This window comes from Chlorocebus sabaeus, chromosome 24 (assembly GCF_047675955.1).
Source record: "Chlorocebus sabaeus isolate Y175 chromosome 24, mChlSab1.0.hap1, whole genome shotgun sequence".
In the NCBI taxonomy this organism is placed as follows: Eukaryota; Metazoa; Chordata; class Mammalia; order Primates; family Cercopithecidae; genus Chlorocebus; species Chlorocebus sabaeus.
The window spans coordinates 14,235,123-14,255,959 of record NC_132927.1 but is presented as its reverse complement, the minus strand read 5'-3'; the positions used below and the strand labels follow the sequence as shown (position 1 = coordinate 14,255,959).

At 37.8% G+C, this 20,837-nt stretch overlaps 1 protein-coding gene across 2 annotated transcripts in view; it reads right to left on the bottom strand.

The window, feature by feature from the left end:
- The window catches only part of TTC6 (tetratricopeptide repeat domain 6), a 234,798-nt gene that overhangs the window by 37,227 nt on the left and 176,734 nt on the right, over window positions 1-20,837 (bottom strand). For both annotated transcript variants that reach the window (XM_073010817.1, XM_007986533.3), the window contains 5 exons: window positions 19,624-19,774; window positions 16,705-16,787; window positions 15,689-15,765; window positions 15,109-15,269; window positions 624-758 (listed from right to left, as the gene is read on the bottom strand). In XM_073010817.1, the coding sequence (XP_072866918.1) occupies window positions 624-758; window positions 15,109-15,269; window positions 15,689-15,765; window positions 16,705-16,787; window positions 19,624-19,774 (607 nt within the window). The remainder of the gene's footprint in view (window positions 1-623; window positions 759-15,108; window positions 15,270-15,688; window positions 15,766-16,704; window positions 16,788-19,623; window positions 19,775-20,837) is intronic.

Below are 20,837 nucleotides of genomic sequence, written 5' to 3'. Positions count from 1 at the left end.
ATGTGTGTGTCTGTGTGTGTCTAGAGATAAGAGTTGTAGAATATTCAACATTAGCCATCAGATAGCATCAATTATTTTACATATTTGTCATATCAGTGATAATTTTGAAGTAAAGAATTGCCTAAAATCATCAAAGACTGGATAAATATGTAATAATTGAATCAACTGTTTTTCAGTGTATCTGGCCATCTTAACAACCCGTTTCAATCTGATTTGAATTGTTCAATGATCAATAAGAAAAGCCAGAATGCCCTAATCTTTTCCATTTATTCTACACTATGTTAAAGCATTTAAAGTACTTAAAATTTAATAAGTGAATTCATACTAATGTGATAAAATTATTTTACTGTAATAATTTCCTGCAGTTAGATTTATTGTTCTGGTGGGAAACATACATTAATCTTTAGAATATTGTTGACAAACAAGCATCAAATAAAACGTGTTGGCTAAATAAAACAATGTCCTAGGTGTTGCAGGGTGCAGACTGACTATAATGAGCCAAGCTTCAAAAGCAGCTTTGGACCAGTTGCCCACTGTATACGTGGTCTTCGGAAACAGAATTGCATACAAGCAACCAGTCTCTAAAATTACAAATAATCTATACTCCTAAATACATGAAATACCATTTGTAAATTTCCTTCCTCCATGTAACAAAGACCCAAGTTATACAGACAGTCTGCTGAAATTGCTGTGGTGTTTGGTCCTTTATCGGAATGAGAAATGACATCCAAAGCCTTCTTAAGCATTTTCACAGCTTCCTATAATGATAAAAAAGCAGGGAGGGGGCAGGAAATGTTTCTTTCCACTATTGATTTAACATTACAGCCTTATATGTTAAAAGGAGCACAGAGCACACACCTCTACTCTTACTTTATCTGGGAACAAACAGACCTGGTGAAGTTACAGGTCTTGTCAGTAAACTACAGGAAGAGAATCCAGTTCAGAAGTCTTACCCTCATGAGTCCCACCCAGATGCCTATCCTACAAGCCAGTACTTAAGCAGGCTTATGGACATGGATCTTTGGAACTAAAATTTGTAAATTCCAAAGGCTATACTCAAGCTTAAGTCAGGCTTAAATTTATAAACTAGTTTATTGATAATTTCCTAATAATTTTTCTGAATGGAATACTGGGAAGCTACTAGGTAGTAAAAGATCTCCACTGATAATATCTGCCATAATTTTAATCAATTTTTATTGTGTCCTGCTGTCCTCCTAATAGGGTTTTATTGGCATCAAAAAAAAAAAACCACCTCCAAAACTCGCCCATTTATTTATTCAAAATACTCAAAAGTCTCATTAATGAAAACGTTCAAAATAGTCAAAAGTTTCATTAATGAAAAAGTCTCATTAAATGAAAAACTCAAAAGTCTCATTAATGAAAAAGATAGAAATGCCATTTAATACTTAACTACTTCTTGTATATCTTTATATAGAAAGTCAAATAATTGTTCCTGGTCATACCGTCTTCTTAATTGTATTAAGTTGCTAAAGAAACAATGAGATTTCACTTGGATATGCTAAGTGTCCTTTATGGCTTCTATTGAGCATTAGCTCTACATGTTTGCAAGTCACCCAGCATCCCTCCTTCTGTCCTCACTCTCAGCACATGACCTTGCCTAGAAAAAGTGGATTATTGTCTCAATTTCCCCCCTTTCTACTTTTCAACAAATCTATATCTTCATTCACTTTCACCTTTTTCTCTCCTGTCTTTGAATTGCTTTCTTTCTCATTCCTTGCAAGGCTAATTCCTCAAAAGCTGTCCTTGACCCCATCTCCTCCTGCCCCACCTGAGCAACCTGTTACTTCCTTTCTCGTCTGGATTTCTGCCCCTTCACTGACTCCTTGAGTCCAAAAAACTTGTCTACTCAAGCCTTCCATCCCGTTTAAATTAAAATGAACACATCTTCACTTCCTCCTGCTTCCCCCATCTCTCTCTCTTTCACTACTTTATGGTGTCATCTGAGGGACATCTGCAGAGGCTTGAAGATAAGTCATCTTTATAGTCTGCAGAAAGTATTGTGGCTGCTGTGTGGATAAAAGCTTGGAAGAGTACAACAATGCAGCTATATAATTCAAGAAAAATTTTTTAAATTATATGTTCCAAACCAGGATAATAGCCATAGAAATAAAGAAAGAAAGTGGATTTGAGAAATATCTAGGAAGTAGAACCAAGAGAATATATATATATATATAAAAAATCACTATTTATTACTATATTTCTGTAGTATATATAAATACTATATATCACTATTTATTACTAGAACCAAGAGAATATATATATATATACACACACACACACACACACACACACACACACTAACATCACTATTATAATAACATCACTATTTATTGGGTGGAAGAGGGTAGCTGATGGTGATATCAGGTATCCAGCTAAAGTCACAGGGGACAGGCCGGGAGGAGGAGATTAAAGTAAATATAAAAAAAGCAGTCCTCAAAGAATACAGAGACCAAAAACTCCAAATGTGAACAAAAGAGTAGACATGATCCATACTGAGAAACGATCACAGAATCTGCAATAAAAAAGCCAATGAAGGCCAGGCACAGGGGCTCACACCTGTAATCCCAGCACTTTGGGAGGCACAGGCAAGTGGATCTCCTAAGGTCAGGAGTTCAAGACTAGCCTGGCCAACTTGGTGAAACCCCATCTCTACTAAAAATACAAAAATTAGCTGGGCATAGTGGTATATGCCTATAATCGCAGCTAGTCAGGAGGCTGAGGCAGGAGAATTGCTTGAACCCAGGAGGCAGAGGTTGCAGTGAGCTGAGATTGTGCCACTGCACTCCCACCTGGGCGACTAAGCAAGACTCCATCTCAAAAAAAAAAAAAAAAAGAAAAAGAAAAAAAAAGCAAGTCAATGAAGCTAGCAAGAGTGCTTGATTCCAAACCAGAGGTGCATTCATTTTCTATCACAAGTCAAATTACTACACGTTTAGCAAATGATAGTAACAAGCATTTATGACCTCACAGTTTCCACAGGTGAGGAGATTGGGCATGGCTTAACTGGGTCCTCTGCTCCAGGTCCTACAAAGCTGCTATCAATGTGTCAGTTGAGCTACATTCTCCTCTGTAAACTCGACTAGGAGAATCAGCTTCCAAGCTCATTCATGTTGTTGGCAGACTTCATTTCCTTGAGACTCCAGGACTGAGAGCCCCAGCTGCTGCTGCTTCTTTTTTTTTTTTTTTTTTAATTTTTATTTTAAGTACCGGGGTACGTATGCAGGATGCACAGGTTTGTTACACAGGTAAACGTGTGCCATGGTGGTTTGCTGCTCCTATCGACCTACCACCTAAGTATCAAGCCCAGCATGCATTAGCTATTTTTCCTAATGCTCTGTCTCCCTCCACCCTTCTTCCTACAAGCCCCAGTGTGTGTTGTTCCCCTTTCTGTGTTCATGTGTTCTCACTGTTCAGTTCCCACTTATAACATGCAAGGTTTGGTTTTCTGTTCCTGCGTTACTTTGCTGAGGATAATGGCTTCCAGCTCTGTCAACGTCCCTGCAAAGGACATGATCTCGCTACTTTTTATGGCTGCATAACATTCCATGGTGTATATGTACCACATTTTCTTTATCCAGTCTATCATTGATGGACATTTGAGTTGATTCCATATTTTTGTGTTTGTGAATAGTGCCACAAGGAACATACACACCATGTATCTTTGCAACAGAATGCTTTTTATTCCTTTGGATATATACCCAGTAATGAGATTGCTGGGTCAAATGGTATTTCTGCCTCTAGGTCTTTGAGGAATCGCCAAACCATCTTACACAATGGTTGAAAAGTATAAAAGCATTCCTATTTCTCTGTAACCTTGCCAGCATCTGTTGTTTCTTTACTTTTTAATAATCACCATTCTGACTGGTGTGATGCAAATAAAAACCACAATAAGAGATACCAGCTTGCTGGCTGTTGGCTGCACTCAGGTCCCAGCTGCCCACAGTTTCTCACCACATCACTCTCTCCACAGGAAGTCACAACAAGGCCAGCAGGAGAACCTCTCTCTCTTTACTCTGCTAAGAAGGAGGTCTTATATACTGCAACGTAATTAACGGAGCAACACCCCACCAATTTTGCCATATTCTATTAGTTGGAAGCAAGTCACAGGTCCTGCATACACTCAAGGAAGGGGAGGAGGTAACATAGGGTATGATTAAGAATAATCTTAGAGGCCAGGTGTGGTGCCTCATGCCTGTAATCCCAGCACTTTGGGAGGCCAAGGCGGGTGGATCACGAGGTCAGGAGATCGAGACCATCTTGGCGAACACGGTGAAACCCTGTCTCTACTAAAAACACACAAAAAATTAGCCGGGGGTGGCGGCGGGCACCTGTAGTCCCAGCTACTCGGGAGGCTGAGGCAGGAGAATGGCATGAACCCAGGAGGCGAAGCTTGCAGTGAGCCGAGATCGTGCCACTGCACTCCAGCCTGGGCGACAGAGCGAGACTCCGTCTCAAAAAAAAAAAAAGAATAATCTTAGAGTGTGTCTACCAGATGACTCCAATGATCCAATGATCTGGCCCCCAGTAATTCAACATTCTTGCCACATGCAAAATATGTTCCTCCATTCCAAGGTCCCCCAAGGTCTCAGCTCATTATTGCATCAGCGCAACATCTAAAATTTCATCATTTAAAGCAGGTCCAAGTCTAGATGAGGCATTCAAGTAAAATCCACCAGGTCCCACTCCTGGGGCACAATTCCTCTCCATCTGTGAACTTGTGAAATTAAAGAGACAAGGCGTCTGTCCCCAAAACACCCAACATACAATGGTGAGATAGGCATAGAATAATATCCACAGATATTCTGGTTTAAAAGGGGAAAATGGAAGATTAAAATGAGCCACTGGTCCATGGCAGTTCTGAAACACATTTGGGCAAATGCTCAGTCTCTTGATTAGGTTTCAAAACATTTATGGCCCTTAGTGTCATCCTGTGGGTTCTTAGCCTTGCCTTCTGGGTCCTTTTTCCTTTTTTATAAAAGGTTGTACATGTTTGCAGCTGAGTTGTTTTATTAACCTACTTCCTGCCAGAATGATTTTGAGGTCTGACAGCCTTCTTTCGTTTTGTACTCTGTCTGTTTGAGTCCAAATTATCAGTGTTTATAAAGAAATAATTCTCTTAAACACTTTGGGGATCTTCCATGGATTTCACAGGGATTCACTTCATTAGACAAAAGCCACATCCACTATTTTCAAGAAAATTCCTTCTCTACTTTGGCCTCCTGCTGAGATGTCTGAGGGACAATGCCCTTAAGCTTCTAGAGATCCTCTGGTTTGGTTAAGAAGATTTGTAAGGCATGTCCTTAATCTCTTGAAAGGAAAGAGAACTAGTGTGACTGAATACTCTGCCCTCATGATCCTTCTAAGATCTTAGCAAAGTGCTGTCCAGCCACACCTTGTCCCTTTCTCTTGACAGTGAATTTTGTCCTCTTTTGCCATCTGGAGAAGTTGAAAATTTTCCACATAAGCAAGTCCTGGTTTATTTTGTTTAACAGTTCTTATCTCTCCTTTCTCACACTTTACTATTAGAAGCAAAAAGAAAGCTGGCAGCGCTGTCAACACCTTGCTTGGATATTATCTTAGCTGTGTATCCAGGCTCTGAGTTATTAGTTCTGCTTTCCATACAACTATATGAGAAAATTTTACTAAGCTTTGAACCGCTAAATAAAAATAATAACATGTTGCTCATTTGCTTCAGAGTCCTCAATGCTAGTGTCTTTAAAAACCAGGTATCTACTAACAGTCTGTTTGAGGTGACTGAAGATTTTTCTGTCATGTTCCTCAAAATTCTTTCAGCCTCTGCCCACTGCTTGATTCCAAAGCTGCTCCTACATTTGTAGGTATTTGTTACAGCGGCATTCCATCTGTATTATTTTCTTATTGCTGCAAAAAATAAAAAATACCACAAACTGAATGCTTTAAAACAATACATATTTCTTATCTCACAATTTCCAGGGGCCAGGAGTCTGGGCATAGCTTAGCTGAGTCCTTTGCTTAGGGTTTCCCAGGCTTCAGTCAAGGTGTCAACTGTGCTACATTCTCATCTGAAAACTTCTTTTCTCTTCTTTTAAGCTCATTCTTATTGTTGGTGGGTTTCGTTTTCTTATGGCTGCATGACTGAGGGTCCAGGCTTCTTATTGGCTATTGGCTGAAGATTGTTCTGAGGTCCATGAGGCCACAGCAGTTCCCCGCCATGATACCCTCTCCACAAGCAGTTCATAGTATAATTCTTTGGGTTTTTTTTAAGGCCAGGAAGGGAATTTCTCTCTCCAGTCTACTACATAACGTAATATAATCATGGAAGTGACATCCTATCATCTTTCCCATACTCTGTTGGTTAGAAGCAAGTCACAGGTTCCACTCACACTCAAGGTCACACAAGGGCACAACTTGTTGAGGGTCACCTTATCATGTGTCCAAGAGGAAAGAAACCAGATTGTGGTGAGCAGCGGAATGAGTGGAAAGTGAGGAAATGAAGATAAGGGATATAAACAATTTTGCAAGATTTGGCTGTGCCAGAGTAAAGAGAAAAAAGCCAGTAACTGGAGAGGACAAGAGAGCAAAAATAAAGGTTTTTTAGTTTTCATACTTAAGGTAGTTTCTCATGATTAAATGCTTATGGAACGAAGCCTATAAAAAGTCTTAAAATGCCCAGGGAGAAAAAAATAGGAATAATAATGGCTAATGTTTATTAAATGTGTGTCATGTACTAGATATTAAAGCATTAAATAATCTTTCAAAGAAGACATCCTTACAATCTTTAGACAAACTCATTCACTAAACAGAAAAGAAGAAATACTCTCCAAATAATCTTATAAGATCAATACTCAAATCTCACAAAACCAATCTCACTCATAAATATAGACACAAAGATCCTCACAAGCAACTCAAATTTAGCAATGTCTACAAAAAGATTATATATTCCGATCAAGTTGGTTTAACCCAGGAATACATGGTTGGTCTAACACTAAACAATGTCATAGATTACTTAATTTCATGTGTGACATATAATCTGCTACATTAACATATTAAAGGATAAAAATATAATAATTGTTTTAATACCTGATGAAAAATAATGTGATAAAATTCAAAATGGAGACAGAAAGGTTATTTAACCTTTACTTTGTTTAAATTATCTACAAAAATCAATCCCAAACTTCATTCTTAGGGGTAAACTTCCTTTAAAATTTGGAAGAAAATAAGGGTGTCTTTGTCACTACCTTTAGGCAGTATCGTCTTGGAGATTCTAGCCAGCACAGTTAGACAAGAATAAGAAACAGAATACATAAAAAGAAAGGAAAAAAATAAAACTATTATTTATTTATAGATGACATATTTTCCTAGTTATGAACCCAAAAGAACAGACCTAAACATTTTCAGAAATAAGCAAGTTCAGCAAGGTGGTCAGCTAGCAGATAAGTATTCAAAAATCAGTTTCATTTCTACAAGCCATCAGCAAACAGAACATTTTTTAAAAAGATACCCTTTATAATAGCAGCAAAAACTATGGGAAAAAAGCCTAGAAAACTAGGAAACTTTTAGCAACGGATATGTAAAATCTATTCAAAAGAAAAAGTGAAATAAATGGGAGATACATCATTATTATCATAAACTAAAGAATTCAATATCATAAAGATGTCAATTCTCCCTAAAATAATCTAAAGATTCAAAATTTCAAGAGAGTTTTTAATGGACCTTGGGCAAGCTAAATTTAACACATATATGGCAGAGTAAATGCTGAAGAGTAACCAGGAGTTTCCTAGAGAAGAATATGGTGTGAGGACTTGCTCCACCAGATATCAATAATTTCAATGAGGTTATAGCAATTAAGACATTGTACTACTGGGCCAGTAATAGAAAAATCGACCAAAGGAACAGAACCGAGAACCTAAAATAGCACATGATCCACACATATGTGAAAACTTGTAATAACATAGATGTAGCACTGCAGATTTTTGGGTTAAGAACAACATCTCAATAAATGTTACTGAAACATTTAAATACCCATATGGAGAAAACTGAAATTTTATCACTCTCTCATGCTAAAAAAGAATAATCTTAAGATAGAGTAAGGTCTTAAATGGAAAAAGAAAAACTTAAACTTTCCAAAGAAAATAGGGAAGAAGGGGACAGGAGCAAGATGGCCGAATAGGAACAGCTCCAGTCTCCAACTCCCAGCGCGAGCGACACAGAAGACCGGTGATTTCTGCATTTTCAACTGAGGTACTGGGTTCATCTCACTGGGGAGTGCCAGACGATCGGTGCTGGTCAGCTGCTGCAGCCCAACCAGCGAGAGCTGAAGCAGGGCGAGGCATTGCCTCACCTGGGAAGCGCAAGGGGGAAGGGAATCCCTTTTCCTAGCCAGGGGAACTGAGACACACAATACCTGGAAAATCGGGTAACTCCCACCCCAATACTGCGCTTTAAGCAAACAGGCACACCAGGAGATCATATCCCACACCTGGCTGGGAGGGTCCCACACCCACGGAGCCTCCCTCATTGCTAGCACAGCAGTCTGTGATCTACCGGCAAGGCAGCAGCGAGGCTGGGGGAGGGGCGCCCGCCATTGCTGACGCTTAAGTAGGTAAACAAAGCTGCTGGGAAGCTCGAACTGGGTGGAGCTCACAGCAGCTCCAGGAAACCTGCCTGTCTCTGTAGACTCCACCTCTGGGGACAGGGCACAGTAAATAATAACAAACGCAGCAGAAGGCTCTGCAGACGCAAACGACTCTGTCTGACAGCTTTGAAGAGAGCAGTGGATCTCCCAACATGGAGGTTGAGATCTGAGAAGGGACAGACTCCCTGCTCAAGTGGGTCCCTGACCCCGGAGTAGCCTAACTGGGAGACATCCCCCACTAGGGGCAGTCTGACACCCCAAACCTCACAGGGTGGAGTACACCCCTGAGAGGAAGCTTCCAAAGCAAGAATCAGACAGGTACACTCGCTGTTCAGAAATATTCTATCTTCTGCAGCCTCTGCTGCTGATACCCAGGCAAACAGGGTCTGGAGTGGACCTCAAGCAATCTCCAACAGACCTACAGCTGAGGGTCCTGACTGTTAGAAGGAAAACTATCAAACAGGAAGGACACCTACACCAAAACCCCATCAGTACATCACCATCATCAAAGACCAGAGGCAGATAAAACCACAAAGATGGGGAAAAAGCAGGGCAGAAAAGCTGGAAATTCAAAAAATAAGAGCGGATCTCCCCCGGCAAAGGAGCGCAGCTCATCGCCAGCAACGGATCAAAGCTGGACGGAGAATGACTTCGACGAGATGAGAGAAGAAGGCTTCAGTCCATCAAATTTCTCAGAGCTAAAGGAGGAATTACGTACCCAGCGCAAAGAAACTAAAAATCTTGAAAAAAAAGTGGAAGAATTGATGGCTAGAGTAATTAATGCAGAGAAGGTCATAAACGAAATGAAAGACACGAAAACCATGACACGAGAAATACATGACAAATGCACAAGCTTCAGTAACCGACTCGATCAACTGGAAGAAAGAATGTCAGCGATTGAGGATCAAATGAATGAAATGAAGCGAGAAGAGAAACCAAAAGAAAAAAGAAGAAAAAGAAATGAACAAAGCCTGCAAGAAGTATGGGATTATGTAAAAAGACCAAATCTACATCTGATTGGGGTGCCTGAAAGTGAGGGGGAAAATGGAACCAAGTTGGAAAACACTCTTCAGGATATCATCCAGGAGAACTTCCCCAACCTAGTAGGGCAGGCCAACATTCAAATCCAGGACATACAGAGAACGCCACAAAGATACTCCTCGAGAAGAGCAACTCCAAGACACATAATTGCCAGATTCACCAAAGTTGAAATGAAGGAAAAAATCTTAAGGGCAGCCAGAGAGAAAGGTCGGGTTACCCACAAAGGGAAGCCCATCAGACTAACAGCAGATCTCTCAGCAGAAACTCTTCAAGCCAGAAGAGAGTGGGGGCCAATATTCAACATTCTTAAAGAAAAGAATTTTAAACCCAGAATTTTATATCCAGCCAAACTAAGTTTCATAAGTGAAGGAGAAATAAAATCCTTTACAGATAAGCAAATGCTTAGAGATTTTGTCACCACTAGGCCTGCCTTACAAGAGACCCTGAAGGAAGCACTAAACATGGAAAGGAACAACCGGTACCAGCCATTGCAAAAACATGCCAAAATGTAAAGACCATCAAGGCTAGGAAGAAACTGCATCAACTAACGAGCAAAATAACCAGTTAATATCATAATGGCAGGATCAAGTTCACACATAACAATCTTAACCTTAAATGTAAATGGACTAAATGCTCCAATTAAAAGACACAGACTGGCAAGCTGGATAAAGAGTCAAGACCCATCAGTCTGCTATATTCAGGAGACCCATCTCACACGTAGAGACATACATAGACTCAAAATAAAGGGATGGAGGAAGATTTACCAAGCAAATGGAGAACAAAAAAAAGCGGGGGTTGCAATCCTAGTCTCTGATAAAACAGACTTTAAACCATCAAAGATCCAAAGAGACAAAGAAGGCCATTACATAATGGTAAAGGGATCAATTCAACAGGAAGAGCTAACTATCCTAAATATATATGCACCCAATACAGGAGCACCCAGATTCATAAAGCAAGTCCTTACAGACTTACAAAGAGACTTAGACTCCCATACAATAATAATGGGAGACTTAACACTCCACTGTCAACATTAGACAGATCAACGAGACAGAAAGTTAACAAGGATATCCAGGAATTGAACTCATCTCTGCAGCAAGCAGACCTAATAGACATCTATAGAACTCTCCACCCCAAATCAACAGAATATACATTCTTCTCAGCACCACATCATACTTACTCCAAAATTGACCACGTAATTGGAAGTAAAGCACTCCTCAGCAAATGTACAAGAACAGAAATTATAACAAACTGTCTCTCAGACCACAGTGCAATCAAACTAGAACTCAGGACTAAGAAACTCAATCAAAACCGCTCAACTACATGGAAACTGAACAACCTGCTCCTGAATGACTACTGGGTACATAACGAAATGAAGGCAGAAATAAAGATGTTCTTTGAAACCAACAAGAACAAAGATACAACATACCAGAATCTCTGGGACACATTTAAAGCAGTGTGTAGAGGGAAATTTATAGCACTAAATGCCCACAAGAGAAAGCAGGAAAGATCTAAAATTGACACTCTAACATCGCAATTAAAAGCACTAGAGAAGCAAGAGCAAACACATTCGAAAGCTAGCAGAAGGCAAGAAATAACTAAGATCAGAGCAGAACTGAAGGAGATAGAGACACAAAAAACCCTCCAAAAAATCAATGAATCCAGGAGTTGGTTTTTTGAAAAGATCAACAAAATTGACAGACCACTAGCAAGACTAATAAAGAAGAAAAGAGAGAAGAATCAAATTGATGCAATTAAAAATGATAAAGGGGATATCACCACCGACCCCACAGAAATACAAACTACCATCAGAGAATACTATAAACACCTCTACGCAAATAAACTGGAAAATCTAGAAGAAATGGATAATTTCCTGGACACTTACACTCTTCCAAGACTAAACCAGGAAGAAGTTGAATCCCTGAATAGACCAATAGCAGGCTCTGAAATTGAGGCAATAATTAATAGCCTACCAACCAAAAAAAGTCCAGGACCAGATGGATTCACAGCTGAATTCTACCAGAGGTACAAGGAGGAGCTGGTACCATTCCTTCTGAAACTATTCCAATCAATAGAAAAAGAGGGAATCCTCCCTAACTCATTTTATGAGGCCAACATCATCCTGATACCAAAGCCTGGCAGAGACACAACAAAAAAAGAGAATTTTAGACCAATATCCCTGATGAACATCGATGCAAAAATCCTCAATAAAATACTGGCAAACCGGATTCAGCAACACATCAAAAAGCTTATTCACCATGATCAAGTGGGCTTCATCCCTGGGATCCAAGGCTGGTTCAACATTCGCAAATCAATAAACATAATCCAGCATATAAACAGAACCAAAGACAAGAACCACATCATTATCTCAATAGATGCAGAAAAGGCTTTTGACAAAATTCAACAGCCCTTCATGCTAAAAACGCTCAATAAATTCGGTATTGATGGAACATACCTAAAAATAACAAGAGCTATTTATGACAAACCCACAGCCAATATCATACTGAATGGGCAAAAACTGGAAACATTCCCTTTGAAAACTGGCACAAGACAGGGATGCCCTCTCTCACCACTCCTCTTCAACATAGTGTTGGAAGTTCTGGCTAGGGCAATTAGGCAAGAGAAAGAAATCAAGGGTATTCAGTTAGGAAAAGAAGAAGTCAAATTGTCCCTGTTTGCAGATGACATGATTGTATATTTAGAAAACCCCATTGTCTCAGCCCAAAATCTCCTTAAGCTGATAAGAAACTTCAGCAAAGTCTCAGGATACAAAATTAATGTGCAAAAATCACAAGCATTCTTATACACCAGTAACAGACAAACAGAGAGCCAAATCATGAATGAACTTCCATTCACAATTGCTTCAAAGAGAATAAAATACCTAGGAATCCAACTTACAAGGGATGTAAAGGACCTCTTCAAGGAGAACTACAAATCACTGCTCAGTGAAATAAAAGAGGACACAAACAAATGGAAGAACATACCATGCTCATGGATAGGAAGAATCAATATCGTGAAAATGGCCATACTGCCCAAGGTAATTTATAGATTCAATGCCATCCCCATCAAACTACGAATGAGCTTCTTCACAGAATTGGAAAAAACTGCTTTAAAGTTCATATGGAACCAAAAAAGAGCCCGCATCTCCAAGACAATCCTAAGTCAAAAGAACAAAGCTGGAGGCATCAAGCTACCTGACTTCAAACTATACTACAAGGCTACAGTAACCAAAACAGCATGGTACTGGTACCAAAACAGAGATATAGACCAATGGAACAGAACAGAGTCCTCAGAAATAATACCACACATCTACAGCCATCTGATCTTTGACAAACCTGAGAGAAAAAAGAAATGGGGAAAGGATTCCCTATTTAATAAATGGTGCTGGGATAATTGGCTAGCCATAAGTAGAAAGCTGAAACTGGACCCTTTCCTTACTCCTTATACGAAAATTAATTCTAGATGGATTAGAGACTTAAATGTTAGACCTAATACCATAAAAATCCTAGAGGAAAACCTAGGTAGTACCATTCAGGACATAGGCATGGGCAAAGACTTCATGTCTAAAACACCAAAAGCAACGGCAGCAAAAGCCAAAATTGACAAATGGGATCTCATTAAACTAAAGAGCTTCTGCACAGCAAAAGAAACTACCATCAGAGTGAACAGGCAACCTACAGAATGGGAGAAAATTTTTGCAATCTACTCATCTGACAAAGGGCTAATATCCAGAACCTACAAAGAACTCAAACAAATTTACAAGAAAAAAACAAACAACCCCATCCAAAAGTGGGCAAAGGATATGAACAGACATTTCTCAAAAGAAGACATTCATACAGCCAACAGACACATGAAAAAATGCTCATCATCACTGGCCATCAGAGAAATGCAAATCAAAACCACAATGAGATACCATCTCACACCAGTTAGAATGGCGATCATTCAAAAGTCAGGAAACAACAGGTGCTGGAGAGGATGTGGAGAAATAGGAACACTTTTACACTGTTGGTGGGATTGTAAACTAGTTCAACCATTATGGAAAACAGTATGGCGATTCCTCAAGGATCTAGAACTAGATGTACCATATGACCCAGCCATCCCATTACTGGGTATATACCCAAAGGATTATAAATTATGCTACTATAAAGACACATGCACACGTATGTTTATTGCAGCAGTATTCACAATAGCAAAGACTTGGAATCAACCCAAATGTCCATCAGTGACAGATTGGATTAAGAAAATGTGGCACATATACACCATGGAATACTATGCAGCCATAAAAAAGGATGAGTTCGTGTCCTTTGTAGGGACATGGATGCAGCTGGAAACCATCATTCTTAGCAAACTATCACAAGAACAGAAAACTAAACACCGCATGTTCTCACTCATAGGTGGGAACTGAACAATGAGATCACTTGGACTCGGGAAGGGAAACATCACACACCGGGGCCTATCATGGGGAGGGGGGAGGGGGGAGGGATTGCATTGGGAGTTATACCTGATGTAAATGACGAGTTGATGGGTGCAGCACAGCAACATGGCACAAGTATACATATGTAACAAACCTGCACGTTATGCACATGTACCCTACAACTTAAAGTATAATAATAATAAATAAATTAAAAAAAAAAAATAGGGAAGAATATCTTGACCTTGGAGTAGAAAAGGGCTTCCTAAACAAGATGTTTTTAAAGACGCCCTGACAACAAATTTTAAAACAGACATATTCAACTACACTAAACTTCAGAAGTTCTGTTCATCAGAAGACACCGTAGAAACAAAACACAAGCCACAAACTGTAAGAAGATACTCAGCACACAATCGAGGATTAGTATACAGAATTTATATCTTAAATACCTAAAATCAATAAGAACAAGAGAAATGAAAAATATGTATAGCAAATTGATAGAACAGGAAATACGAGTGGCTTATAAACATAAAAAGATTCTTAACCTGATGCTCAAACTGAGAAGTGTGAATTAAGACCACGAGACATCAATTTTTATCCACCAAATTGGCAAAAATAAAGCCTAACAATATCAATTACTATAAAAGATGCACATCAACAGGAACAGGAATACACCTACACTTTGGGTGGGAGAATAAATTGGTACCACCCTATGAAACAATGCGTCATTTCCTTGAAAGTTAAACATTCACATTCTCTACATACCACCAATTGCACTCCTTGAAATATATCCTGGAAAACTACTCCACATGCTGACTGAATACATGAAAAAGAATATTTAGGGCAGCACTGTTCTTAAGAGGGGGCAATAAAAAAAGAGAGAAAATAACCCAAATGTTAATCCACAGAAAAATAAATAAATAGTATGACTTAATTATGTGAAAAATATTTAAAGTGGTATACTAAGCACAATATATACACTTCATTAACAGGTTTAGTAAACATTACTCAGAGGACTTTTCACCTTGGTTCTCTTGGCCTTCATTTGAACTTTTGCTAATAGAGCATACATGGTCATCTCAGCTCTATTCCAGCTGATTCCTTCCAAGACCTCAATGGCCTTGTCATGGTTTTCACAAAATGAATAAATGAGGGCTTGCTGTATAGGACTCAACTCAATGAGACCTAAAAGGGAAGGAAAGTTTATCAATATCTTTGCCAAGTATCAAGGATTTTGAATATAATTATTCTAAGGGAGTAATTCAATAATTTGTCTTTATAATATGAATTAACAAATCAACAAATTATAAAATTAACAAATTATACTAAGATCTATTTACTACCAGTAACCAACAAGACATTCCAATTACAAACAAAAAATAGAAAAATTGTAAGCTTAATATTTCCCATAAAAATCTCTCTCACAAAATTCACTGCTATGAATCATTTTACTAATTGGCAATGTACGTATAAAACTAAAGTTTCAAAATCTAACTTGATTTTCAATTGGATCCTTCATGCTATTTATATATAACTATTGCAAAATAGCATAAAAATTTTAAATACTGAAGTATTTCTTAAAAGTTATAATTAATTATATTTACCTTTGTCCATTTCTGCTACTTGATAAATAGTAAACTTTGCAAGATCATAACATTTCATCATAAGAAGATATTGTCCTCTGGAAGAAATAATCGATTTTGATTCCAAGCAGTTAAAAATAAACTTTCTAAAATAAAGTTTCTTATAATCAGTCACTTAAAATTTTACAATATATTTATTCTTATTTACTTATGTATGCACTAAAAAAGTGAAAATTATAGATATTTTGTATAATCTAAATACATCAATTAGCATAGTGATGTGATGAGGAAACTTAGGAAATGTAATGCTGAAAGAAAAATATCCAAATCTCTTTTTGTAATTATCTGTATTTAAAATGTTATACTTTTTGCTGAAAAATTATTAAAAGATAAAGTTCAAGGCATATACAAGGAAGGCGGTATTTACATAAATTGCTAAAATGTAGTTCAAGGACAAAGCAAGCCCTTATCAATAAAGCATTGTCTCATTCCATTTTCCCAGGTCTATAAATCCTCAAAAGATTATATTTTTGATAGTGATAACTCATAACTTGCAAAGGATATCTTTATAGAAAGTTCTACTATATTTGAAATACTGCATGGAAGTAGGCAGTACCCGTAGAAATGGTATAAAATTCAATATGTCATTTCTTTTCACTGAATTAGTGGAGGTTTATGTTTCACGTGCTCATGTTTGATTGTGGACACAATCAAAACAACTGTTCAAAATATGTTACCTTACTCTTATGAGATATGTGATAACTATATGACTAGTTGCTTTAAAAGGTCTCAAAGAACATAAACACTAAACAGGTATATTTTGATGCAAAGGTAGAGCAAAGGGAAAAATCTGGTTATCTTATGTAATAAACTATCTTAAAGTTTAACAAACTGGCTTGCTGGTGGGGAAATGGCAATTACTGGGAGATTAAATGTAAAATGGGGAGTCTGAAAGGTTCAAGAGGGAACTGAAGATTCCCATTCAATTTCTCTGATGCTAAGTTATCCCAGGAAAAATTCAGTTTCTATGCTCATACCTTCTTATGTATAATTCGATTCCATCTGGCTGAAGGTGGATAGCACGAGACAATTCATTTACTGCCTTTTTCAATTTATGCAACTGTTGAGTGATAAACAGAAACTTAGCTCCTAATAATACCAGCTGCTTCCTTTCTGATATTTATTCTCTCTCGCCCTTTCTACAGAAATTTTGCAGGTACATCTCCTAACATACATGTTTTTCTTAAGAATCAACAAAGCAAATAGGTTACAGAGAAGTGAAAAGAAAAATTCATGATATACTCTTAGTTTTTAAAAATCATCTATCTTTAATTTTGATAATAATTATACATATCCACATATACTATTTCACACAAATGTGATTATATAATACATTCTGGATTGTGTGCATGTTTGTGTTCTCTTTTATCATTTAGCTTTCAGTTTTTCTCCCTCAACCCTAAAAACTTTTTCAGTTAACCTGATCCATCTTAATCAAGTAGCATGCAGGCCAGGCTCAGGCCTCTAATTCCAGCACTTTGGGAGGCTGAGACAGGAGAATCGCTTGATGAGGCCAGGAGGTCAAGACCAGCCTGGTCAACATAGTGAGACTCTGTCTAGACAAAAACAATAATAAGAATAAAGACTAAGAAATAAAGTAGCATGCAAAGGACAGTGAGATAAAAACTAAAACTATATTCCACTTAAAAATAAGGGAGGAAGAACAGGCCTGCACAAAAATTAAGTAAATGAATGAATATAACAAAATAAAAAAATGATGAAAAGTAATCTGTTTAACATCAATATATAATGAAAAGTAAACATTAATCATTCCCTTAATACTGGTCACAGAAACTGAATTTGTACAAATTTGGGGACAAAATCAACTACCATTGGAAATACTGACAACAGAGCACTCTGCAGACCAGAGCAAAATTAACCTGGGACAACCAACAAATCCTTTTATTGTTATCACACAATGATGCAAAGAAGCAAATGTACAAAACTAATTTGTGCGTGGAAGCAGGCAGTACCTGTAGAGATGGTAAAAATGTTTGGAGGAAATGGTGGATGGACTCAAAAGAGGGAACAGAAAAGGAGGAAGTTTGAAATTTGTTAAAACAAATTGGAAATTTTCTGTGGAACTTCAGGCCTGCTGCTTCCTAAGCTAACCCTATTCAGGATGGTGTAATTAATAAATCATGTAGCCATATGTCCACATTGCTACACCTGTTCTACCAACCATACATGTCTATGCATTGAGGAAACCCTGACTTAAGACAAATGGAGGCACATTCTCACATCTCTACAAGCTTCCCTGTGGTCCAGAGACATTAGACCACTACCAGGCAACCTTAGATTAGATTTACCCTGGAGGATTAACCCACATAATGAGAGTATGTATTCTTGTACATACATACACAAGGGTTTATTTACAATTGTTTTATTTACATGGAATTGTATTGTACACACTTCACACTCTTTTGTGAGCCCTACTTTTGTAACTCAAAAATATCTCATGGAAACCCTTCCAAGTCAGCTAGCATAGTTCTATTATTCTTGTCACCATCTCTGTTACATTCTATGATGTGAATGCACCACAAACTATTCAATCATTACGGCGTAGAGATTTTTGCCTCTCAGAACAGTCTTTGACTATATCCTTACACCTTGCTATCATGCTAGTGTTTTGATTTCTCTATGTGCTCAGGGAAACTCCAACTTCCACAGATGGTCTTGGCTTCATCAACAGGGTTAGGTTAAGCAAAAGAACCACACGCTATGAGTATGTCCATCCTTTCCCCGACAGAGTCAAGAGCTAATATGACCTAATGGCAACACTGAGCCCGCCCTGGGTCCCCACCTCCATCATCAGCAGAGTAAGGACTTTGAATGGGATTCTAGTCACACTGGGTCCTGAGACGTAGACAATGGAGGGCAGAGCCTCCAGGCAATCCTCCAGGGACATATAGTGTGTGCCAGGAATAAGCCTTTGTTTTAATACAGTAATTTTGAAGGTTTTTTTTTTTTTTTAACCCCAGCATAGCCTAGTTTATCCTGGCTGAAACCAGCATAGACAGGAGACAAAGGTAGAAAAGCAACTAGGAGATGGTTCCTGTGGGGTCTTTCAGATCTTTGGCTTTTGTAGAATTTAGCTTTTATTCTAAACACAAGGGAAGCTATTGAAGGGCTTGAGCAAAGAAATGAAATAATCTGACATGTTTTGGCAAGATCACCGTGGCTGCTATTTGAAAATCCTAGTGAGAAACTAGTATTTGGACAGGGCAGTTAGAGGTGAAGTGGTGGAAATGCGTGTCTACTTTGGAGGGTAGAGACAAAAGTTATAGCGTTATCTCTGAAAATCAGACCTGGCTGGAATTGGAGAGGATTTTTCCTATTTATTGTGCTGTTTTAATTTGTCACAGCTGGGACATATAACATTGATTTTTAATTTAAACAACTTATAAAAATTAAACAAAATTAAAGGGAAGTATGAATGGTCAGTATCCCATTCTATGGATGGATCCCATTGTATAAATCTACCTACTCACCTGTATGTACACACACACACACACACACACACACACACAAAACATTGGACCATAGACTCAAACTGTTTAGAGCAGCTATCCCTAGAGAATAAATTTATAGATAATAGCTTTTAGTTTATTTGTATTTGCATGCATATATTACCTGCAATAAATATATAATGCTTTTGTAATAAAGAAAAAAAAGGTATTATTTTCAAAAGTGAAAGACATAAAAATGCACACCTTGAAAGTAGAAGCTTTATAAATGAGTAATTAGAGTTAACTATCAGCTTAACACATTGTTTATAAATGCATTAGCCCCTACAATTATCTAAAATATGTATATATATATTAAAATTATGCTGAACAAATATCCAGAAAATTCAAGATTTTTTTTTTAAATGAAGGTTCTCAAGCTTTAAATACCTTAAAATAGGTTTCTGCTCGACAAAGATAGCTTTGAATACATAAAGGATCAATTCTAATAGCCTCAGAAAATTGCCAAATGGCTTCCGTGTAGTTATCCAGGTATAGCAGATGTATGAGGCCAATATTTACATAAGCCAAAGTAGTAGTTCTAAAAAAAAATGAGAAAGTGAAATCTTGTTAAACATTTTTCATTATTCCAAATGTTCTCCTATTAGGAATAAACTGAATGAAATAGATGCATCAGTATTCATCAGAGTATTTTTCTAATGTTTTACAAAGGAAAGTAAATTAGCTGCTCTCTGTGAAAAACTATAAATACCTTTATGAAACCCTTAGTAGGAAATTAATGTTTTTAGGGTCTGAGCTAGGAACAGAATTCCGGAAGTCTCCTAGACTTTTAGCAAAACTTTACTCTTCTTTGATTTACCTTCCCGTTATCTTGAGTCACAAGCTTAGTTTTTCTCAACTAAAGAGTCTTTACTTCAGGCTATGTTCTATTGGCCATGAGTGACAGTAAGAAACAGTCATATTCAAGAGTTTGGTGGCTTGGGGTTAAAATCCTCTCCACATACATATTAACACAGCTTTTCTGTATCAAATAAATGTTATTTATCTCTCTTAGAATCAAATGATTTTCAGTAGAGAAATAACCTTAGAAATTATCATGTTTGATGTCACTATTTCAAAATGAGAAAACCACTCATCCAGTAATCTGGTCTGACAGAATCCCTAACCCCTTGCCTAGACACCAAAGTTCCTACTTCCTGTTTTCTGTCTCTTTGAAACTGACACTCTTTTCTTTTTCTTTCTGGCTCAAAAATGTCCAAAAGAAAACCACTGTGGTCATTATGGAGTCATGCTCCATGAATTTCCTGTGTCAAGTTCAAAGTTTACCTTGGATAGATTAAGTAAACCGTCTGCTGGTTGGCAGGGAATTGACATGATTAGTTACTCTTTCTGACACCTTCCCTTTTCACAAATGCTTCATTGGAAGAAAGGGGAAATTTTAATTAAATCTGTGATTTACAGTTTGACTTTCTGACTAGTGCATTTAACTTTCAGTCTGTATTTCTTCCTGAACCTATGGTCTACATGGTATTAGTGTTTTTATTTTGCTTTACTAAACAAAACAAAGCCAGCAGTTCTAAATAGAAGGTTGCCTTCCATTGAGTTGTATGCTGTCCATAGCAATCATATACCAAGCAGAATTT